Source organism: Solea senegalensis, linkage group LG13 (genome assembly GCF_019176455.1).
Source record: "Solea senegalensis isolate Sse05_10M linkage group LG13, IFAPA_SoseM_1, whole genome shotgun sequence".
Classification (NCBI taxonomy): Eukaryota; Metazoa; Chordata; class Actinopteri; order Pleuronectiformes; family Soleidae; genus Solea; species Solea senegalensis.
This window is the reverse complement of record NC_058033.1, coordinates 13,734,307-13,754,880: the sequence shown is the minus strand read 5'-3', so window position 1 is coordinate 13,754,880 and position 20,574 is coordinate 13,734,307. Positions and strand designations below refer to the sequence as shown.

The 20,574-nt window shown below is 39.3% G+C and overlaps 1 protein-coding gene across 3 annotated transcripts; it reads right to left on the bottom strand.

Moving 5' to 3' along the window:
- Positions 1–2,167: 2,167 nt before the first annotated feature.
- Positions 2,168–19,743, bottom strand: dhrs11a (dehydrogenase/reductase 11a). 3 transcript variants are annotated; one of them, XM_044041792.1, is made up of 8 exons: positions 19,480–19,743; positions 18,918–19,062; positions 5,108–5,317; positions 4,349–4,443; positions 3,783–3,912; positions 3,214–3,306; positions 3,065–3,130; positions 2,168–2,971 (listed from the first exon to the last, which is right to left on the bottom strand). In XM_044041792.1, the coding sequence occupies exons 2-8, from the start codon at positions 19,047–19,049 to the stop codon at positions 2,930–2,932; spliced, it is 768 nt and encodes a 255-aa protein (XP_043897727.1). In that variant the 5' UTR covers positions 19,050–19,062; positions 19,480–19,743; the 3' UTR covers positions 2,168–2,929. The 3 variants fall into 3 exon arrangements, with proteins under 3 accessions (XP_043897727.1, XP_043897728.1, XP_043897729.1); XM_044041793.1 differs by having other exon boundaries at positions 18,918–19,049; XM_044041794.1 differs by lacking the exons at positions 18,918–19,062; positions 19,480–19,743 and adding an exon at positions 5,498–5,574.
- Positions 19,744–20,574: the final 831 nt, after the last annotated feature.

The following is a 20,574-nucleotide window of genomic DNA, read 5'->3' as shown; positions in this document are numbered from 1 at the left end:
ATAGAGTAGAGTGGTTGTACCTTTTCCAGGTTCTAGAGAAATTTGGCTGCGGAACCAAATTTTTAAAATGGGTTAAGATATTGTATAAGAATCCATCTGCTGAAATTATGACAAACAGAAATATTTCAAAACCAATTAAAATTAATAGAGGATGTAGACAGGGCTGCTCGCTTTCTCCTTTGTTGTTCACATTAGCAATAGAACCATTGGCGATTGCAATACGTTCCCACCCTCAGCTTAGTGGGATTTTGGTCGGTCATAGAATCTCCGACTCAATCGATTCTAGAGGAAATGATGACAAGAGATAGTTGAGGAAATGGTGCAATATCACATATTTATAATGTTATGATGTCTAACATGCCAGAAGATTCATACAGCAAACTTAAAGCTTGGAATAGAGATTTGTCCTTAGAATTATCAGAGGATGATTGGAGTAATGCATGCAAATTGGCACATACCAGATCTATTAACATACACCTCAGATTGATCCAGTTCAAATGGTTAATGCAGATTTACGTGACGCCAGTAGATCTTAATAGATATAGTGGTAATATTCCTGATGTGTGCCCAAAATGTATTGAATGTAGAGGAACATTGGTTCATTGCATGTGGTACTGTAGGAAAATTATATTGTTCTGGGAAGGAATAAGAGGTACAATTGAAAAAATCATTTCTAAAAAGTTTTTACTAGACCAAAGACTGTTCCTGTTTGGCCTATACCCAGTGGAGCCTAGATATACGAAGAGTGAAAAAGTGTTTATAGATATAAGCCTATTGAATGCGAAGAGGTATATTTCATTGTGTTGGAAGAATGTCCATGGGCCTGGTATGGGTCAGTGGAGGCAACAGACGTTGTCTACCCTCCCACTGGAAAGGATCACCTATGTGTTGAAGGGCAAGCACAATTTCTTTGAAAGTGTATGGGGGCCATTTATGTCATATGTCAAGGATCATGAGCTGTGAGAAATTATACGGGGGGTTGCTTTGCTCCTGGCTCTTTTTTTTTTTTTCATTAAACTATATGTTATGTTTTCAAAAATAAAAAATATTTTTGGGGAAAACAAAAATGACAAAGTGCCATTTAGTGAGATCCACAGTCCAGAGTGGAGGCTTTGCATTGAACCACTGTTATCATATTGCACTGTGGTATATAGACCATGACCAATTCAAATATTAGGACACTCCTGAAAAAAACGGTATTAATAATGATGGTTAATGGATAATTATGCAATTCTTGTGCCATTTCATGTGTAATAAAAGCAATTCACAAAGTCCACAGCAAGTGCCTTATCTCTGCAATGGCAAGAGAACACCAACAGACAACTTACTTCAGGGCAATCGTTTTTATTTATTAACTTGACGCGAAAATTCCATTGAACGATACACATTTCCAGGGTATACATGTGCAATGAGTTAGAATTCTCCCCTACATACCATGCCAGTGTTTTCTTTTTTATAACAACACACAGATAAACCAAAAGTGCGGAAGAACTGTAATTACACTGACAAAGAGAACTCCCATGTCCTTAACAAACAAAGACATCTGCACTGGTTCCTTACATGAGGCTGAAAACTGGATAGTCAAAAGTGTCTGAGGGGAAAAAAAACTAGAGTGACAACAGGAACAGTGTGTAGGAGATAGTATTAGTGAGTATGAGGACACATCTATATAGGATCAAACGTTAAAATATTGATAAAAAAATTATAAACAATTACTCTTTATTTTAATTCGAAAATGATATGTCATATGACCTACAAAAACAAAATGAACAAACAAAGAACAAAACATGTGCAATCAATGGCATACTTTTCCCTCTGAAGTGATGGTCAAGTAGGATGACCATACAGCGGCAGCAGCAACACTGTTGAAAAGTTCATGTCTACTTATTGAACTTAGGTTTTTTGGTTTATTTTTTAGAGAAAAGGAAGTTTTCCTTTACCTTGATAACCAGTTTGTATCGGCATGTATCTTCCACCTGTCTCACATGCCTTATCAGCCTTATCAGCTCCAGGTGTGTGACAGCATTCTTTTTTGTGTGCATGGAAGCATCTGCCCGTTTGGCGCTATACAAATATAATTTAATTGAATTGATGAATCCCCGTTTTTTTTTGCTTGTGTTTATCCTTTTTGGGTTATTTTCCTTTGTTTGTGTTTGTTTTTCTTCCCTTTTAGAATTGCCCAATATGGGTATTAGCAGTTTCTTTGTGCCCGTTGAATATGTTGGTCCTCCTCCTGTCTGTCATCCTCCTCTGTGATCCTGTTGTGCGGTCTTATCATGTTCTGATCACTGAAATTTGTGTGCAATGGGATGTTCGGATGTCCAGAGTAGGTATTGGTTGGTGTGTGCAGGTTTTGCCTTCTTCTGTGTGGTGTATTTTTAAGTCCAGAAATGTTATTGTTTTTTCCTGTTTCCTGTGAGGCCTATCTTGCTTATTTCGAGGATGTCATCCACATAGCGACAGCAGGGGGCGTGATCGACCCGTCAAATCTGACGGGAAGATCACGCCTGCAACATCAGCTGATAAGGCACATCACCACCTGACATCAGGTGACTGATCTGAGGAAAGTGGAAGATACATGCCAAAACTGGTTAACAAGGTAAAGGAAAACTTCCTTTTGTCTAAAAAAAAACAAAAAACCAAAAACATAAAATAACTCTTAGCTGTTATTTGTTCCTACTGTAGTCTGGGCTCAACATTCACAGATACCAAGTTGCTGAATTCAGTAGTATTTTCTTAGTGGTTTAAAAAGTTTACACCCTTCATTTCCTCTCACAGCCTCCTTAAGGCTCCAGGCCTCCCTTCACCACATCCCTGCAGATCCAGAAACAGCTGATTTGTTGTATCCTTCCTTCTCTCCCAAGCCCAGCAGAGGTCGCTAGTGAGTCACCATTGCTGCTGTCTGCCTTCTCCTCTCACACTTCAACTGCTATGACACCTGCTCCACTGGCCTCAATTGCAAGTCTCCAATCTGATGTCAAGAAACAAGGGGTATCAATACACAAACTAAACCAAACCATGCAATAAAAATGTATAAAAGCACGACAGAGAAAGAAAGACAAACCTGGACATGAGGAGGGACACTGAGGACATATGTGACTGCACTGGATATGTCCTCTGCTTTCAAGCACTGAGAAGTGGAGACAAGAGGTGTTATTCATTCAACAGTGTCCGGGTTAGCTAATTTTCTGAAATAAAACTACTGACTCTCACTTTTATACTTTCATACACAGCAGCTGCTTTCTCTGGATCACTGTTGTGGTGACGGAAAGCAAACTCTGTCTCCACTATTCCAGGAGATATACTCTGTGGAGAAAAAAACACTCAGTGCTTACTGTTGTCACATACAGGAACACACAAAACACACCGTAAACGTCTACTGTATAAAAGTACTTTGAATTGGTGTTTCACAAACTTTGTAAAGATAATTGTCGCTATGTTGGGAAGCCAGAAAATGCTACTTTGCACTTGTAATAGAGTATGAAGTTTGGTTTACTTGGCGTCTAACACTACATGCCTTTTAGAGTTGCAGGATTGCTGTGCTGGGCCTTGAGATTGGAATATTTGCATTTGCTGTGAGGTCACAGAACAGCAACCGTGGGTCACACACTACATGATCTTATAGCAGGAGGAGCCACTGATGGATATGTTTCATCATGAACTTGTACATTTGGTCACAAAAACACTCAAGAATTGATACAAAAATTTTTATATATATTTTTTTTATTTCTTTCAGTCACAGCACAGGCCGTTACGCAGACTTTTGATCACTAATAACTTACTGTGACTCTGATGTGAGATTTAGCTGCTCGAAGCTCTTGTCGTAACCCCTCAGTCAGAGCTGTCACGGCATATTTAGTAGCACTGTAGAAATGCACATCAGCGCTTGGAACCACTCGGTGCCCACTCATACTGTAAAAAGAACACAGAAGGGTGAAGATGTGAGATAAAAAAAACACATCCTGTATCTTAACACTTCTTAGACATAGTTAATAAATGCTTAACCCCAGTGGTCTCTGATTTACTTAGATTTTTTTTGCTGTCTAACTAAAACAACTTCAATGCATTTACATTGCATATTTTGTGTCTCAGTGGGTCTTCTCAAATTAATTTTTTTTCTTTAAGTTAAATCAATTTAAAGAACTATAAAAACAACAATATATTGACTGTACATTAAAGCTAATGGTACTAGAATACCAATGAAGGAAGTAGCAGTTCTTCATGTTTTTCCATGTCCACCAGGGGTCAGGTAAAGCTCATATTTAGCTTAATTTGAACAAACTGTGCAAAGTATTTCCAGAATAATCTTTACATTCGTGAGACCTTACAGTGTTGTGAAGTTTCTTACCTGTTAATATTAATGATGTGGCCATCATCCACATTCCTCTCTGTCATTGACTTGTATGCCTCACGGGTGCAGATAGACAAGGCTAAGACATTCACCTGCAGGAAAGGCAAAGCCAGAAACTGTATATGTATACATATCTCTATATTTGAGTCAATGTGTCATAGCACTATTGGTTAAGCTGACTGATGTCCACTGGGTCAGTGTGTTAGACCATGTGAATCTGCAGTCACTGTCCAGGTTGTGGCTGCTAATCTGCTCCTGTGGCGATATTCACGGATCATAGGTTAAAGCCAACATGGTGGGAAGATGGGGAGGTGGCTGAACAGGGTCAGCGTGAAGATTATACACTGGCTAAAAATATACTGTTGTACACATTCATGTAGGCTGTCATGACAACAGATGGACGAGTGTTACGAATGCAGGGCTCCGGAGACAGGACTTTAAAACGGGAGGGGGGGGTCTCCAGTGGTCAAGAGCTCAATGAATCAGAGTGTTAAATCCCAACAAGAGAAATAGTGCTGGCTTTCATTAGTGGACCTCTGCTGTGCCAGGCAGAGCCACTTAAAACTGCCTCTGTGAGGGGATCAGGATCTGTGTGTGTGAGTAGACCCATGTATCAATAAATCTCTGATTTAACTGTAGCACTCAGGCCAGAAAACAACTTCAACTTGTCTATTTGAGCAGGGTAACCCATAAAATAAAGAAAATATATACACATCTATGCCCATTCTATTATACGAGTGTCTGAGGTCCACCCACGTCGATCATGTTCCTCCAGCCCTCCGTCTTTCCGCTGAGCAGTGGCTCACTGTGGGCCAGTCCAGCGTTGTTGATGCACACATCCACACCTTTGTGCAGTGTCTTGATTGCTGAAAACATGGACAGGATCTCCTCTTCGTTTGACAGGTCACACTTGTACGGGATCAACGTGCCACTGTAGCCGGCACTCTGACATTCAGCTGAGAGCTTCTGAAAAACACAAATTAGGTGGCGTTTTGAAATAACAATGATACAGTTGTTATAAACACAAAGGTTTAAGAAAAATAAAACTGCATGTTGGAAGTAGAGCGATTATCTGGACTGAGACACTGTTAGCCAAGAGCTAGAAATAATTAACCTGCAGCATGATAATTGAGATAAGAGTCCTACCCGACAAACTCTCAACACTGAGGAGGCCAGGAGACACGCAGTCATAAAAACACCATATCAGTAGAGGGCAAGAGTTGACACCAGTGCAGCCCAAACCACTCCTAGTCTATGTTCTTCCTGATAATAAGCCTGTAGCACAGCGGGCTATACTTATAACAGGTCAGCTGGCTGTACAATACTGTGGAGCTTCATACAAACTGACAACACACCCACACCCCCCCGAGATAAGCACAGCTGCACTGGTCATTGATGTCTCAGACTTGGTGTCGGTGAGGCATGCCCCTGGGTGATAAGGGCCAGGCTGGTGGCAGACAGAGATGATGCACAAAAAATTATGTGTGAAAGGAGCTGGCAGGAGTCAATGTCTAAATAAAAAGACCTTAAAAGTTAACATCTAACTAAATCTGCTGTATATTGCAATAATGAATATGTACCATATTTGGTACCTTGGAGTTGCATTCAAATATTTTTAGTGTGACTTTCCTCTATTTTGTCTGTGGTCTTATATATATATATATATATATATATATATATATATATATATATATACACACACATATATATACATATACATATATATATACATATACATATATATGTATATGTATACACACATATAAACATATATATATATATATATATACACATATATATTCCTATTTATATTTCTTGTGGTATAAGAAATGTTTATATTTTACATTTCTATTTATTTTTACTCTGTGTGAGTCTATGAATAATTCTCGGTTGGAGAAACTGGAAATAACCCACTTTCCTCAAGGGACCGTCAGTGTTTTTGACATCTGAAGTGGTTATCCTTTTCCACATGACGGATTTTCACTGTTTCGGTCTGCATTGATTGAATTCTTTTTATCCATATCACTACCAATGTGAGTGTGAGAAACTGAATGTTTCAACCCCTTATTCATTTTGTGTGTTAAAGTTACTTGTCACAAGTAGCATTCATAGATGTACTCTTTGGAGTAAGATTAGTCCATTTAGGGAATCAAAGATTCAAACAAGTTCAAATAAGTACATTTAGTTTATTTCTTGTAATCACACAATGGAGAGCACATACCACCCCATACTTTTTTCATCATCAGTTTTCTTTTTCAAAATGTTTTCAATTCAGCACTGAACCTTGCTTTTTAAAAGGCAGAGCATGGAGTGTAATAAGACAGGAAGGCAGAGCTCAGAAACATGTTGCACTTTCGGGGATAAAACTACATCAACTTGTGATAACATATCAAGACAGCAGAAGCAAGCAGAGAGGTGGAAACCATATTATGTCATAGTGTGATTAAATACAGCAATGATTTGGTATTCTCTGTTAAAATGTCTGACACCTGGACAAGGATACTAAAGACATGTACATTTTTGCTGATTGCAACAGCCACTGCAGCAGCTCCTTAGGGAAATTTAGTGTAAATGAGGGGCCTGCTTTTTATAATCAAGATGAAATTGGATACAGGGAATACTCTGGCACTTTTCCAACAAAAGGCATAATAGTGTGGATGTACCGTATCTCACACTAAGCCGTTTAACTTAGATTATCCAGAGAGAAGGTATTACTCGAATAAAGCTGCCAAAATACTACATCACTGAAAACACATATCTGTAAAGACTAAAACTACTCAAGCGCACTGTAGAGAAGTGAAGCGGTCTCTTTATTGTGTGAGGTTGTGATCACATTCCTGTTCAGCTGCTGCAGTGACGTCTTTAAAGAGATGTATCGGAGCTGCCTTTAGACCACAGCTCTTAAATTCACACTTGCATGAATCCCTGAAGGGACAGGCTTTCAGGAAGGAGAAGGCTGGCTCTTCTTCATTCAGAAGGGACGTTAACATAAAGAGGAAGCAAGGCTTGTCTTTTGTTGGAGGGAGAGAACGAGATTGAAGTGGGAGCAGTGAAGTGAACAGGCTGTGATCTTGGTCCAACTACAGGAAGTGCCAAGCTGTTAATGTATGCGGGTTCTGGCAACAACCATTTCTCATTGACAGCATTGCTGCTACAGGAGCGCCCCAATCAATCAAATGCAACGTCAGAATCCAAAAAGTCAAATTGATGCAACTAGGGTTATTCCAAAGAACTCTCTTACATAGATTCCTCTGTCATTTATCTGTGTTGCTAGTGCTGTGAGGCTGCAGGTACTGCTGGTAGAGGTAGAGTGCGAGAGGGAGAGGGAGAGGGAGAGGAGAGAGGGAGGGGAGGGGAGAGAGAGAGAGAGAGAGGGGAGAGGGGAGAGAGAGAGAGAGAGAGAGAGAGAGAGAGAGAGAGAGAGAGAGAGAGAGAGAGAGAGAGAGAGAGAGGGTAGAGGGTGCAGCTCTGTTAGCTAAACCACTGGAGTGTTTGTTTACACCATGTCATTCAACCGTGACCACATTTGTAAAAAATAATGTTGTCAACATGTTTGGTGGACAGGTGGTTTACATTTAAACTGTGTTCAAACAGAAATGTGTCATTGCTGTAAGCATGACTTAACACAATGTGCACCTGCTCAATGAGTCAGCAGCCCCTAATTTGATAGTGCAGAGTGCAAGAGTGTGCTCAGGGCAGAGGACAGTGTGAACCAGGGCGGATCAATATGAAACATATTAAAAAATGAATTAGGTGAAACTGGTAATAGGCGATAAATGACAGCATGAGTCTGCTCCAAATAAAGCCCTGCTACAGTCTACAACTGAGCTACATGAAGGACCTGCTCAGTTTTAATAAAGTAGCTGAAGGCCAGGGCTTGTGAAAAACCCTGCACCTGGTAATAAAGATCAGAGGAAGGTGCTCAGGGTGATCGCTGCTCCCTGATAGTTCAAAATTCCCAGACTGGTACAGCATTCAATTTCTGAACTACTCTATGTCCTTGCTTTATATCTTTATGCACAAACCTGTGCTCACATCACCTTGGCAGTTATGTAATAATGCAATGAATACACATCCCTAAGTAACTATTTGAGTCTTGATAAGACTCTTGCTGCTAAAAAGACAAATAATGTTACAACCGATTATAAAGCCTGTGTGTGTTACAGTAATGGGCGTAGATATACGTGCCCACATAGTTTTATGCAATCATTCACCCATTCAAATGGAACTGGTGTAAATGGACCAGCAAAACAACTCCCTGGAGATGGAGAAGAGATAAAAATAAAGATGCCAAAGTGCTGAGAGCAGACAGGCTTTAAGGAAGAGCGCCCAATCGATAGCACAAGGCAATAGCCATTAGCAGAGCCTGCAGAGAAAATTCATTTGTGTCAGGTTTACACAGGATGAGAGAGGGCTCTGAAAAGACATAACACAGCCCTAATTCAGCCCCTCCTATCTTCAACCTTCATTTCCTATCTCTTAAGTACCTGTGACACACTAAACTGTTTTTCCTGTCATAATGAATTTTCATTCTCATTACTGAGACTGTTGTCTGGTGATCACAGAGTGTGGAGAAGGTAGTGGGGGAAGGCTGGCAGCCATTAAAACTGCCCAACAAGAATTCAGATTTCCCGATGATTTTCGCTGTATAGCAAAGAGCCATAGAGTGTATGTTATGAAATGTTTTCGGAATCTCTTGAACCGCATACCGCCAACTTAACAGAAAGTGTCACTCCCAGTTGTGATGCTTTATTATGCCTAATCCTTTTCACTCATTATCCAAAATTATTATGTGCTGTTATGTGACATTTTGTGATTTTTTTTAGATTTTGCCTTTGCACAGACTCACGACGCAGGGGGTCAAAGGTGAAAGCAGGCTGATTGCAGAAGGGCAGAACGGATGATCTCTTTTTCACACACAGCAAAAGATTGCCGCTAAAAAGGTCTAAAGGTTGAATGGGGTTGTTTTATTGCACTTCCGTGGGATAATCTAATCAAGAACACTCATTGTTAGTAACAACATTCATCGATAAGACTTTGGATTTTCTGGGGAGTTCCATGATCACAGCAAAATTTGAGAAACCATTAGCAATTTGAAATAATACCACAAGTGTCAGCAACTGTGCAAACATAAAGAAAACCAAATTAAGTGCTGCTGGGTGAGGAAAACCAGAAAAACCCTTGTTTGGTATGAGTATCTAAAATGAAAAGGCTTTTATAAACATGGTAAACTGGGTGCTGGGTAACAGACTGGTGTAACCAGTGTGGCTGTATGACATAATCCCAAAATGATAAAAAAAACGTATTTATTTAAACTAAATAAGAAAGCATGACGTTTCTCTGATGCCAGATTAAATACAGAGAACCCACAGGCAACAGAAGACGAAAAAGTGACTCAATTTGTTTTGTTTTTAGTTGAAACATGTTGAGGGTTGAAGTTTCCCTTGTGAACAAGCAAATCACATGTCTCCTTTTTCCTCATGTGAGGTTTTTTTCTGCACCTGATGCTGCATAGTGGTATAACAAGACATAAGGGCAGCAATAACACCAGCTGTGAGAGCCACATAACAATACGTACAACTTTTGTGACAACTCGAGTTCCAAGCAGACATTGGACAGTCTCATGGAGACAGTGTTGATCTGACATGAGCCAAAATGAAAGCCTTTCAGGCTGGGCCAGCTTGAACTGTCTCTGCAGTGTGTGAGCTTGGAGTAGCCATAAAATGTTTCCAACATCAAACAAACACCCAGTGACACCAAATCCAATTGGACTGCAAAGCTACAAACAATCAAATTTGCATTCTTTGTGGTAGCCCCTAGCACCCAAATGGAAATTGAACTTGGTGAACTCAGACTGTCTTTTTCTTGAAGCTTAATTTAATTATTAAGCTTTAGACTGCTTTCTTTTGAATTCTCTCTACAAATACACACCCAATGAGCACATTAGTAAAAACACCAAATTAATACTGAAAAACACCTCCCATAGCTATGAAAACAGCCTCTGGTTTCTTTCTGAAGCTCCTGACCTGTACCTGCAGGAATGTATTTACTGCATTGCTGCTACATAAAGTAACTGCATGATAATTGCATACATAAGCGTATGTTACAAGTACTGGCCTGCTGTTCCTCCAATAAAATGAGCACACATGCTTTTACAAAATCCAAAATATACTTTTTGAGTAATGCTGCTCACAAACAGACACACAAACAGCCAAAAATATGACCTCCTTGATGGGGTAAATAAAAGATTACAACAACAATATAATAAATGGTTCAATATAAACCAATCAAACAAAACATTACAAACTGGTGATTTGTTTTGATGGGGTGACAGATGGGTACTTCTAAATATCTTATCTATGGTTTTGTGGCTTGACCAAGTACTTTGAAAGGATTTGTGAAATGCTTCTTGTTTTTGATATCTACACAGGAGCAACAAATATGAAAAAAACAAGTATACATTTTCTGACATTCATAACAATAATTATGGATACCAACCAACTCTCTCTCACACACTCACACAAAAAAAGCAAGGAAAAGCAAGGTTCCAGCAAGTCTTCAACAGGGACGAGAAACACGCTCCCTATCCATCATAGTGGGAGGCCCAGGGAGAGAATGTCAGTGCCAGTAAACCTTACACCTTTAAGATAAAAGCAGAGAGGGTTCATAGCAGTGGTGCAGGAGTGACTCAAAGAATGCACTAACTGAGCTGTCGAGACAAATCAGACCTAGTAATTGTATGAGACCCAGGTGACCTAGCATAGCAGCAGTAAATGGCCTTTATTTCTTTTTTTTAACAGCAGATGATTAAATTGTTTTAGCAGGAAAAGGGCAAGTGTCAGTGATAACATTTAACGATGGCTCTGTTCAGTCAGTGAGATACGACAGTGAGCCAGCATGCACCCGGAAACAGAGGAACCTAAATGGAGCTCAGAGATCAAGCATTGTGGTACTGACAAAAACTCAATGATGAGTTAATGAGTTCCAGAGAAAAAAGCTTCTGCGGACTGTGTTAGAGGGGTGTCCATCCATCCAGCTCTAATCTACTGTAGCAGTTTATTGCAGGAATACAACATCCGGCTATTGGGCAGGAAAATCACATGTCTGAGCTGCTTTTAGTTTCCTTAGTATGGGGTGCATGCTGGCTCACTCTTATAATGCCCTTAGTTAGATATACTGAACAAAGCCTTCATTAATGTAATAACTCCTTTTAAAATTTTCACTGTGGAAAAGACCTATATGTACAGGGGAAGTTTCATTCAACAAAAAAAGTTTAAATCACTTTTAGGTTTCTTTATTAGCATCGTCTACTTTTATCATATTAGTTAGACCTCAAGAAAACGGTGGATTTATAACACTATGTTTTAAATTATTTGATAATCAATTACCTATTGCTATATCTTAGGCTCTTCCTTATGTAAGGTAAAGACATGAGCCACTGATGCTACTGTTTGTAAGAAAGCCTGCTTACACGTGGTAGCAGTTTAAGATTTGACTTTGATTTATGGAGAAAAGATTTATGGCATCACTCAGTATGTTTACATGCACAGTTTAATCGAGTTATGGCTAAGTTAAGACAGGCAACTTGGCGAGTCGCAGTATACATGGGGAGGAGTAAATCGATTTATTGGCCGTGTACGTCTGACTCTGCCCCCGTAGGTGGGGCTGTATCTCCCTATAAGCTAGTGTGTATTGAAGCAGTTTCCAGTAGACCATTACGTCACAGAACAACAAACAGCAAGATGGACGGTGTGATGGATCGTGCTGTGGTTCTGTATGTTTCATATCTGCTGTAAATGTTAATCGTGATACAAATTAGATTGAGCATGGCTCTTGTGGTTGCTTTGTTGTCTGGAAAAAAGGCACTGCTGCCATACAATCTTTTCTGGAAACAGTACTGCAGTTAATATTAATACGTCGTCCCCTTCTAAGTCCAGGTTATAGAGGAGGGTGGTCGTTATGGTGCATGCACAGAACGCCAAGTCCAACTCCAAATCTGATTAATACAGTACATGCAGGAGTAATTGGACTGGCTCGATTTCAGTCGGACTAACTTGTTTACATGACATTGTGTATGTAAATTGTAGGTGTCTACAGGTCACCTACATAGCTCTGTGGTTGCCCATGTTTTGGCCCAATACATGTCACGTGACATAAGCTTATTATTGCTATTATCTAATTAAGTGTGCAGGTGAGGACTGAAGACTTTAATCTTTTAATTCTGACATTTTCTTCTTAATGATAATAATAACTATTTCATCTTCTCGCCATATAGTATGTCTAAACACCGGGAAGTCCCTCATATAACAACTTGCCGCTTTGGAAAGATCCATTCATGAGTAGGTGCTGTTATTTGTTGTGTTGGTGTGAATGACGCTTCTCTTGGGAGCAGAATCCATGGACACATGGGTGAAGTATTAGACTAATAGTCCACAGTCAGCTCACAGCTCGAGTGGAAAACATGCAGTCAGTGGAAAAGCTTTCTGCGTGGGTAAGACAAAAGCTTATGATCTGAAGAGGTCATAAGGTGACTTAATGAGATCAGGAGAAAATGTATATGGGAAAACTGCAGCGGAAGACAGCAGGGCTGCAAGTGTCATGCCTAAACACACAATCTTAAAACACAGTGAGTGGACTATTTATAGAGACTATGCACTTGGGATAAATTTGGATTTGCAATAGTTGCGTGGCTTTAGGAAGAGTTTAAACACTTATTAAACTGTGTTTTTGCATCACTAAGTTTTAATATGAATAACAGAGATATAATATGGATGTATTATATATAAAAAAAACAAATTAAGTGATGCATACTAAGTTAGATGTACAGAGTTACTCTTTTTTGACTTGTTTCCAGACACAACCAACAAGAGGTGGCCGAGACAGCTTCAAATTTAGAGACACAGAGTCCCTGATTAACTTTGTTTTGTCACCTCAGCCTCTTAAGCATGACTAATCATCTTTTGCATCCTCAGAATGGGAACCAAATCAAAGCCGTTCAGTCGTGGTCTAAGCTTCTGATTCCCCTGCCAGAAGCTTTTAATTTAGGATTTATTCACTCACATAAAAGATGCTCAGGGTAGTACAAAGTGTAGAAGCTTGTGCTTTGTGTAGGGTTGTATTGACAGGCAGCCTATCAGACAGAAACTGAACATGACCAGCCAGAGTGGTGGTTGATGAGCCATAATCATTGATAGGTACAATATTCTAAAACCTGTGATAGCCTTGCAAATCTGAGCTAAATCTGACCTAAATATGAAAGGCTATCTGCACTGAAAATCCCCCCCAAAAAATCAATCTGTTTTCCACAATCATTTGACATCTTCTCTCAATCGCTTCTGCCAACATAAACTTACTGTATGTCAACCACAAATGTATTCAGCACTTGAAAACCACAAATTGTGTTAGCGAAATATATCAGATCTAAAACTGCAGCAGCCAGAGCATTGCATTTTGACAGCACCCAGGCATGTCAGTTTCACTCCATCAGCTTTAAAATGACTAAACAAACAGGTGTACTATCAAGACAGATCTGTTCTTTCATTCAGCCTGTGTTGACAAGTGTGACTACAGATAAATCATATACAATTCAAAAGGACAAAGAGGGAGTTGAGTGATTCTTCTGCATACAGGCAAAATCTATATTTTCTATAGATGCATAGGCAACCATTGAATTTGATTGATTATGGGACAGACCCCACCCCATTCTGCCCTCTGCCTCTCCTTCCCCAGAGCAACATGACGCTAATCTCCTCTACACCAACCTTCACTCAGAGTACAAACATAAAAAACAAGAAGGCAGATTGTGGGAAATATGGACAGCAAATACATTTACAACTTTTATCCAACTTTAAATTAAGCAGTTTTCTAAAATGGAATTAACTGGTCAAAAGAAGTAAATAAACACACAGAGACGTTTAAAATGTTGCTTCTGGAAAATATAATGATTACCTTCAATAAAGAGGCATTGTATTTGTATGTTCGCTGGTTTGTCAGCAGGATTATGCAACATATTAAAGTGACTTGCACTAAAATGTGAAGTGAAGGGGCACAATGAGGAACACATTACGACCCAGTTCAAAAGGGCAAAGAAAGGATTTTTTAAATTTTCATTTTTGTTGGGATTAGCAAAAGAAGTTCATTCTCCCATAACGGTATTTACGACTGCACCATGTTGTGCTTGATAAGCACCCTTTACTACACTTCAAACACAGATATGGGCTATGTGGGCTGAAGCACCATGGTGGTCAGTGTAAAAACAAACAAACAAAGCCCTAGTAAGTCAGTAATTGTGTGTCAACCTATTCCTTCAAAACAGTTTTGTGCTCAGACAAATGCTTGTTACATGGCGACAACCTCATAAACAACATGCATCATTAATGCTGCAGTGTTTGTTTGAACTACTGAGAAGGTACATGTGGCACAATCTTGGACTGCACTGTCTATATCTCACTTACAAGATTTTTTGGGGCGTCAAGCCTTCAAGATTTTTTTTTAGTCAAGCCTTCATTTCACTGTCTCATATCCAAATCTTCCTTTGGCTTCTTTACGCCAGAGCGGAACATCTGCCTCCATCTTGCTCGGTCCCTAATGTTCTCTTCTGTTACACCAACTGTCTTCATGTCCTCCTTCATAACATCCATGAACGTTCTTTGTGGTCTTCCCCTTTTCCTCCTGCCCGGCAGCTTCATCTTCAACATTGTTTGTCCAATATAATCACTACTACATATCATACCGCATATGACCAAACCATCTCAACCATGCATCACTTATTTTATTTCCAAGCTATTCAACCTGAACTGTCGCTCCAATATAATCATATCTAATTCTCACTCCCAAAGGTCTTCAGCTCTGCCGCCTGTCTTTTAGACAGTGCCAAGCCACATAGCAAAGCAGGTCTCACTACCGTCTTGTAGACTCCCTTCCACTATTGCTACTATCCTTCGGTCACACATCACCCCTGATGCCTGCTCTTCTTCACCTCTCTTGTGCACTGTCCATTACTTTGGATGGTTTTGGACAGATTTGTCTTATTCCCAAATAACAAAAATATTTAAGACGAGAGTTTGCACTGTGAAAATATTTTCATCTTCTTCCATAGAGATAAAACTCAATGCCCTTGTGTTTTTAGGGTTTTATTCAAGAGTTAATGAGAAGCTGTGCTGCTGCTACTTGGATGCAGCCCCGTCTTCTCCATTCCTGAACAGAGCCCATGGTGACCACACGTTGGCCTTCAGCTCCCTGCTCCCCCACTGCCTATTGCATAGTCTCACAGACGGCAAGAAAATATCACCGCCACAACTCTCTCTCTGTGTTTAGTTTACAAAGACAATCAAAAACCTTTAATATTTAAACACATTTCCCCCATTCACCACCACTTTATCTGGTCTGGGAGAGACCAATTATGTTGGACAAAAAAAACATCATACAAGATTTAATTTTCCCTAGTCAAGAAATGAGCAGTGAAAAGGAAGTCAAGAACAATTACTGAGTGATAGACACTTTCACCCCCCCACTTTAGCGGCTTTGTCCCCACGCTCACACAGACATCTTTCTAAAGTATTGTACATTCTCTCATGGAATGAAAGAGATGGAATCCAGTCACTTTATACAACCTGCCATCTATCTATAGTTTGGCAAACTGCTGATTTCAACTATTGTAATCCATACACAGGGAGATTTCAGATTACTCCGGCTCTAATACAGTGAACTTAATGCTGACATTAGAGTGTTATTATGTAAAAGCTCTATAAAGTCTTTTAAATGTTGTGAGTGACCTTGTTTAAGTCTTGCACAAGACAGAAGCAGGAGCTGAAACAAGCTGTAGCAGTTAACTATTGACAGCAAGGACCATGTGACCTCAGTATGAATGGAGGGAGGCTGCTGTTGAGCAATTCATACTCGCTGTATGCATGTTTGGGCATGGGTGTGTGCAAGTGTCTAGTTAAGGTGGAGAAAATGCATGCATGTGACATGTGCAGCAGTAGAAATGACACAGTACAGTAAAGAGATGAAATGATTAGTTGTTTTATTACTTTACTGTCTTAAAAATAAATCTCTGCGCTATGATAATTGACCCTATTTTGTAGTCTGCTTTAAGGCTGCACTAACAATTGTTGTCATCATTTTCAATCCGTTGATTATTTTCTCGATTAATCGAGTAACCATTTGGTCCATAAAACATCAGAAAATGTTGAATAAAGTTGATCAGTGTTGAAATGATTCCTTTGTAATATGGAGCAAAGACGTAAAAAAATTCACATTTACGAAGTTCGGAATACGAAAACTTGTTTTAATTATTAAAAAAACCAACAACACTCAAACCAATTATAAAAATAATTGACATTTAATTTAGTAATCGACGTATCAAGCACTTGTTTCAGCCCTGGTCCGCTGCAGGCAAAAATAAACTTGCTGTTTATCACTAATAATTAAATGAAATCCATTTAGCGTTAGCCAGACCATTGGTTTAACTGACATTATGAGCTCATGAGAACAATTTATCAAATAGAAATAGTCAGATTAATCAATATTGAACATGACTGGTTCTAGCCTGAGTACTGAAAAAGATACTATGAGGAGAAAGGATTGATGTGTGATGACTATTTATAAAGACACACCCCTTGCTTGTGTCTTTAGTAAACAACTTGACAGTGGAATATCAGAGGTCATCAGTTTTCTACATGTAAGGTGATATCACATTGATGTTTCATTGTTCATAAATGCTGACTGAACTAAAAGGCAGAGTGGCCTTCGGCACTTATATCAACCATGAACTACAGTATGACGTACTGTACCTAATTCATGTCAATAATGTCAATGTCAATAATTCATGTTAATCATTCTTTCAACTCAGTTACAATTCGTTGTAACCAGTTATAAACCATGTTGCGAATAGGATGTTGACACATCCTATTCGCAGACAGCCTATCCTGAGTAAGTGGTAAACTAAATGTTTGGAAAAAATACATTTAATTAGTTACCAAATGTTACACAGCTTTATTACTCACACTAGTGCTCACAAAATAGTACATGACATAACATGCCACAGTGCAGTGCCTAATTATTGAAACTAAATACAGTATTGTATGGTTGCCAAGCGCCACTACACTGGTATTAGAAAAGTGGCAAAACAGTGCTCAACATTAATGTAGCAGCCATTCTGTAGTCCACAGGTAGAAGCTATGACAACCGAAGAGTGAGGAGTATGTAGCTTAATCATTGGCTGACAAGATAAGCAAGGTGCACTACAATGCATTATGACTTAAGATCAGAGTTGGTGGGGTGGGGACTGGGGGACACAGTAACCTTTGCTGTGGGGCTGAACACTTAATTTCACTCATTTGTTTTCAAATAGAAATTCCACTTCGATTCAAAGCAATTTGGAAAAAGCAGACTGCAATATAAGTAATATTTTTTTAATGTTCTATGACAAACTGTAATATATACTGGAAACAGTACATACCTTTAAATTCTCATTCTTAAAATAGAATATAGTACTGATGGTGTTTTGTGCTAATGCTCCAAAAGGTTGTTGAGCTATCACATAGTGGCTACATTAAAAACTCAACTTATAAAAATTAAGTAGCAAATCCATTCCGAAAAATCTTAAGTGAAAATAAATACATAAATACCTGATAAATAAATACCTCAAGCATTTAATTTTTAGATAAAGACATAAAAAATTACTTTCAGAAGTCATCCATCCATCCATCTTCTATCACTTTATCCTCCACATACAGGCACTGGTGCAAATCGCCAGCTAACATAAAGCAAAAGACCAGTCCATCACAGGGCCATAGAGGCAAACCATCCACTCTCACAATCACACCTACAGTCAATATAGAGTGTCCAATTTGCCTGATCCCCAAATCTGCATGTCTTGGGACTGTGGGAGGATTCTCCTCAGAGACCCACAGGCATGATGCATCTACTGACATCTCCCTTTGGAAACTGAGGCAAGGCAGCTTGATTACCCGAACAAGTATATACTGGCAGAAATTGAATTAGGGTTTGACAGGGTATCCTACTAACTCCAACCAACAAAAGGTATTTTACTTGTCAAAATAACAAAACACTGACTCCCTGACAGTTTGGTGGATACTGCTCTGCTCCCACTGAGCCCAACCACTCACCTAAGCGGAGTGGGTCAACCAAAACAGCAATTATAGGTCACTATGGACCTTGGTAACATAGAAAATTGGAAAAGACAGCTTTTGGCATAGATAAGGACCTCACGAGATACGACCGTTGATTCAAACTGTAGCTCATTTCAAAGTAATGGGAACAAATTATGACATAATTGTGAAACTATTAGAATGAATGGGGCACCTTTTATTTAATTGAGTTTAAAAAATGACTCGTTACTTACAACAAGCAGAGTTACAACAGTGTGTTTTCACGAGATGACATAGGGGCTAATGTTAGCTAACTGACAGTTAACGTCAGTTAGCGAAGACAGTTAACCTCAGTTAGCCACTTTGTTGTTGCTCTAATAAAGCTAGCTTCTCTTGTTTGTCGGAAAAAACTTAACTCACAGCTACTAATGGTATTCATCTGTATTACACACCTCTATTTTATTGACATTCCTGGCACAGCCGACCACCTTCATGCCTTGCTGGACTAGTGTCCGGGCTGTAGCCGCTCCAATCCCCACCGAGGCTCCGGTCACCAGGGCCACTCTGCCTTTCCACCGCTCCATCTCCCAGTGTTGCCAGTTGGAAAAAAACAGAAATATCGTACTGTGACTTTAAAATGATCGTATTTTGACAAAAACCTACCACACACTGAAACAACCAGCAAAAGTGCCGGGATACCTATGGGCAGCGTACCGTACACTATTAACACGGAGGTTTCGTCATAAAAGGCAACTGTTCATTGCGTCACACAGTAAATGTCTATGCGTCACACAGCAACCACATCCGATCTTACCGTTTTTTTAAATAGAAGCCAAACGATGTACACACCGCGCCACTGCCTTTTAAGAATAATCACAGTGCTCAACTTGCTTAATGTATCAATTTCATGTCCGGTTCCGAATCGCTGTGTTGACACTGAAGCCTAGGACACAGCTGAGCTAGAAGAACTCGGAACTCAAACTCAAAATTACGGTTTACACAAGTAAAACTAACCGAAAACTGCTGCTCCAAAGTGGTGAATCTCCTCCGCTCCGACACAAACCAACGAAAAAGCTCCTATGCTAAACGTTTGTTTGCTCACTTCACACTGCCCGGCGCGGTCACTATTATACAATGTGTGATTTATTCAAATGACGCGATGCAGCAGCTAAAACCCCTGCTGTGTTCAGTCCAGTCCATGCAGCATCCAGGACAGCGGCAGCAAGTGTGCGAGCCCGAGTGCACGCGCACCGCTGGATGAAATACGAAGAGCAACGGAGCGAATCAATGTTTGGTTCACATTCAACTCCCACTTTCTTATTTGAGCCCCCAGTCCTGGAGTGCTCTGCATACGCGAGTGTGTACCGCCACCTATTGGAAATGATTGGAAATAGTTAATTTCATTTCAATCTGTTAGATTCCTCCAGATATATTATGGGCAAGGTCGGTGTCCGGCTTAATACATTTTCAATGAGAAAACTGTTAAATATTTTCAAAATAAAATGTTTGATTAATTTTGATTAATTTTTAGGGGCCTCCAAAACTCAACTGTTTCCAGGAACCTGATTATCTATCTTATACTGTATTTAATCTAAATCCCTACTTAGACTTACAGTTAATAACACATTTTAAAGTCAGGAGACAAACAATATAGGATACAAATAAAATAAACTGTCACAAAGAAGTCAAGTAAAAAATAAAAAGAACAAATGTATATTGTATACTAATAAATATTCTTTATTTAGTAAATTTTGCACATTGCGCTCTTAACATCACACCCAAATTCATTTTACAAATGGATGTTTATTCTCTGTAAAATCTTAATTAGAATTTATGTACACATTAAATGGTACAACCTTACTTCTATAGTCAAGTGTCACCAAAGACAAATGAAAAAGACACCAAAAAGAAAACAAAAGAAATCATAAGACTCCTAAAATGGATCCCTAAAGTCACAGCTTGTAAAGCATGATTACAGATTCCACAGTGCTCTTACCCAACATCCCTACAGGAGACTGACAGAAAAACAGCTAGGCTTGGTCAAAGAGAACAATTACATTACAGTGATGAGAAAGTGGCAGACAAAGTATGAAAAAAAAAGAAAAAGAA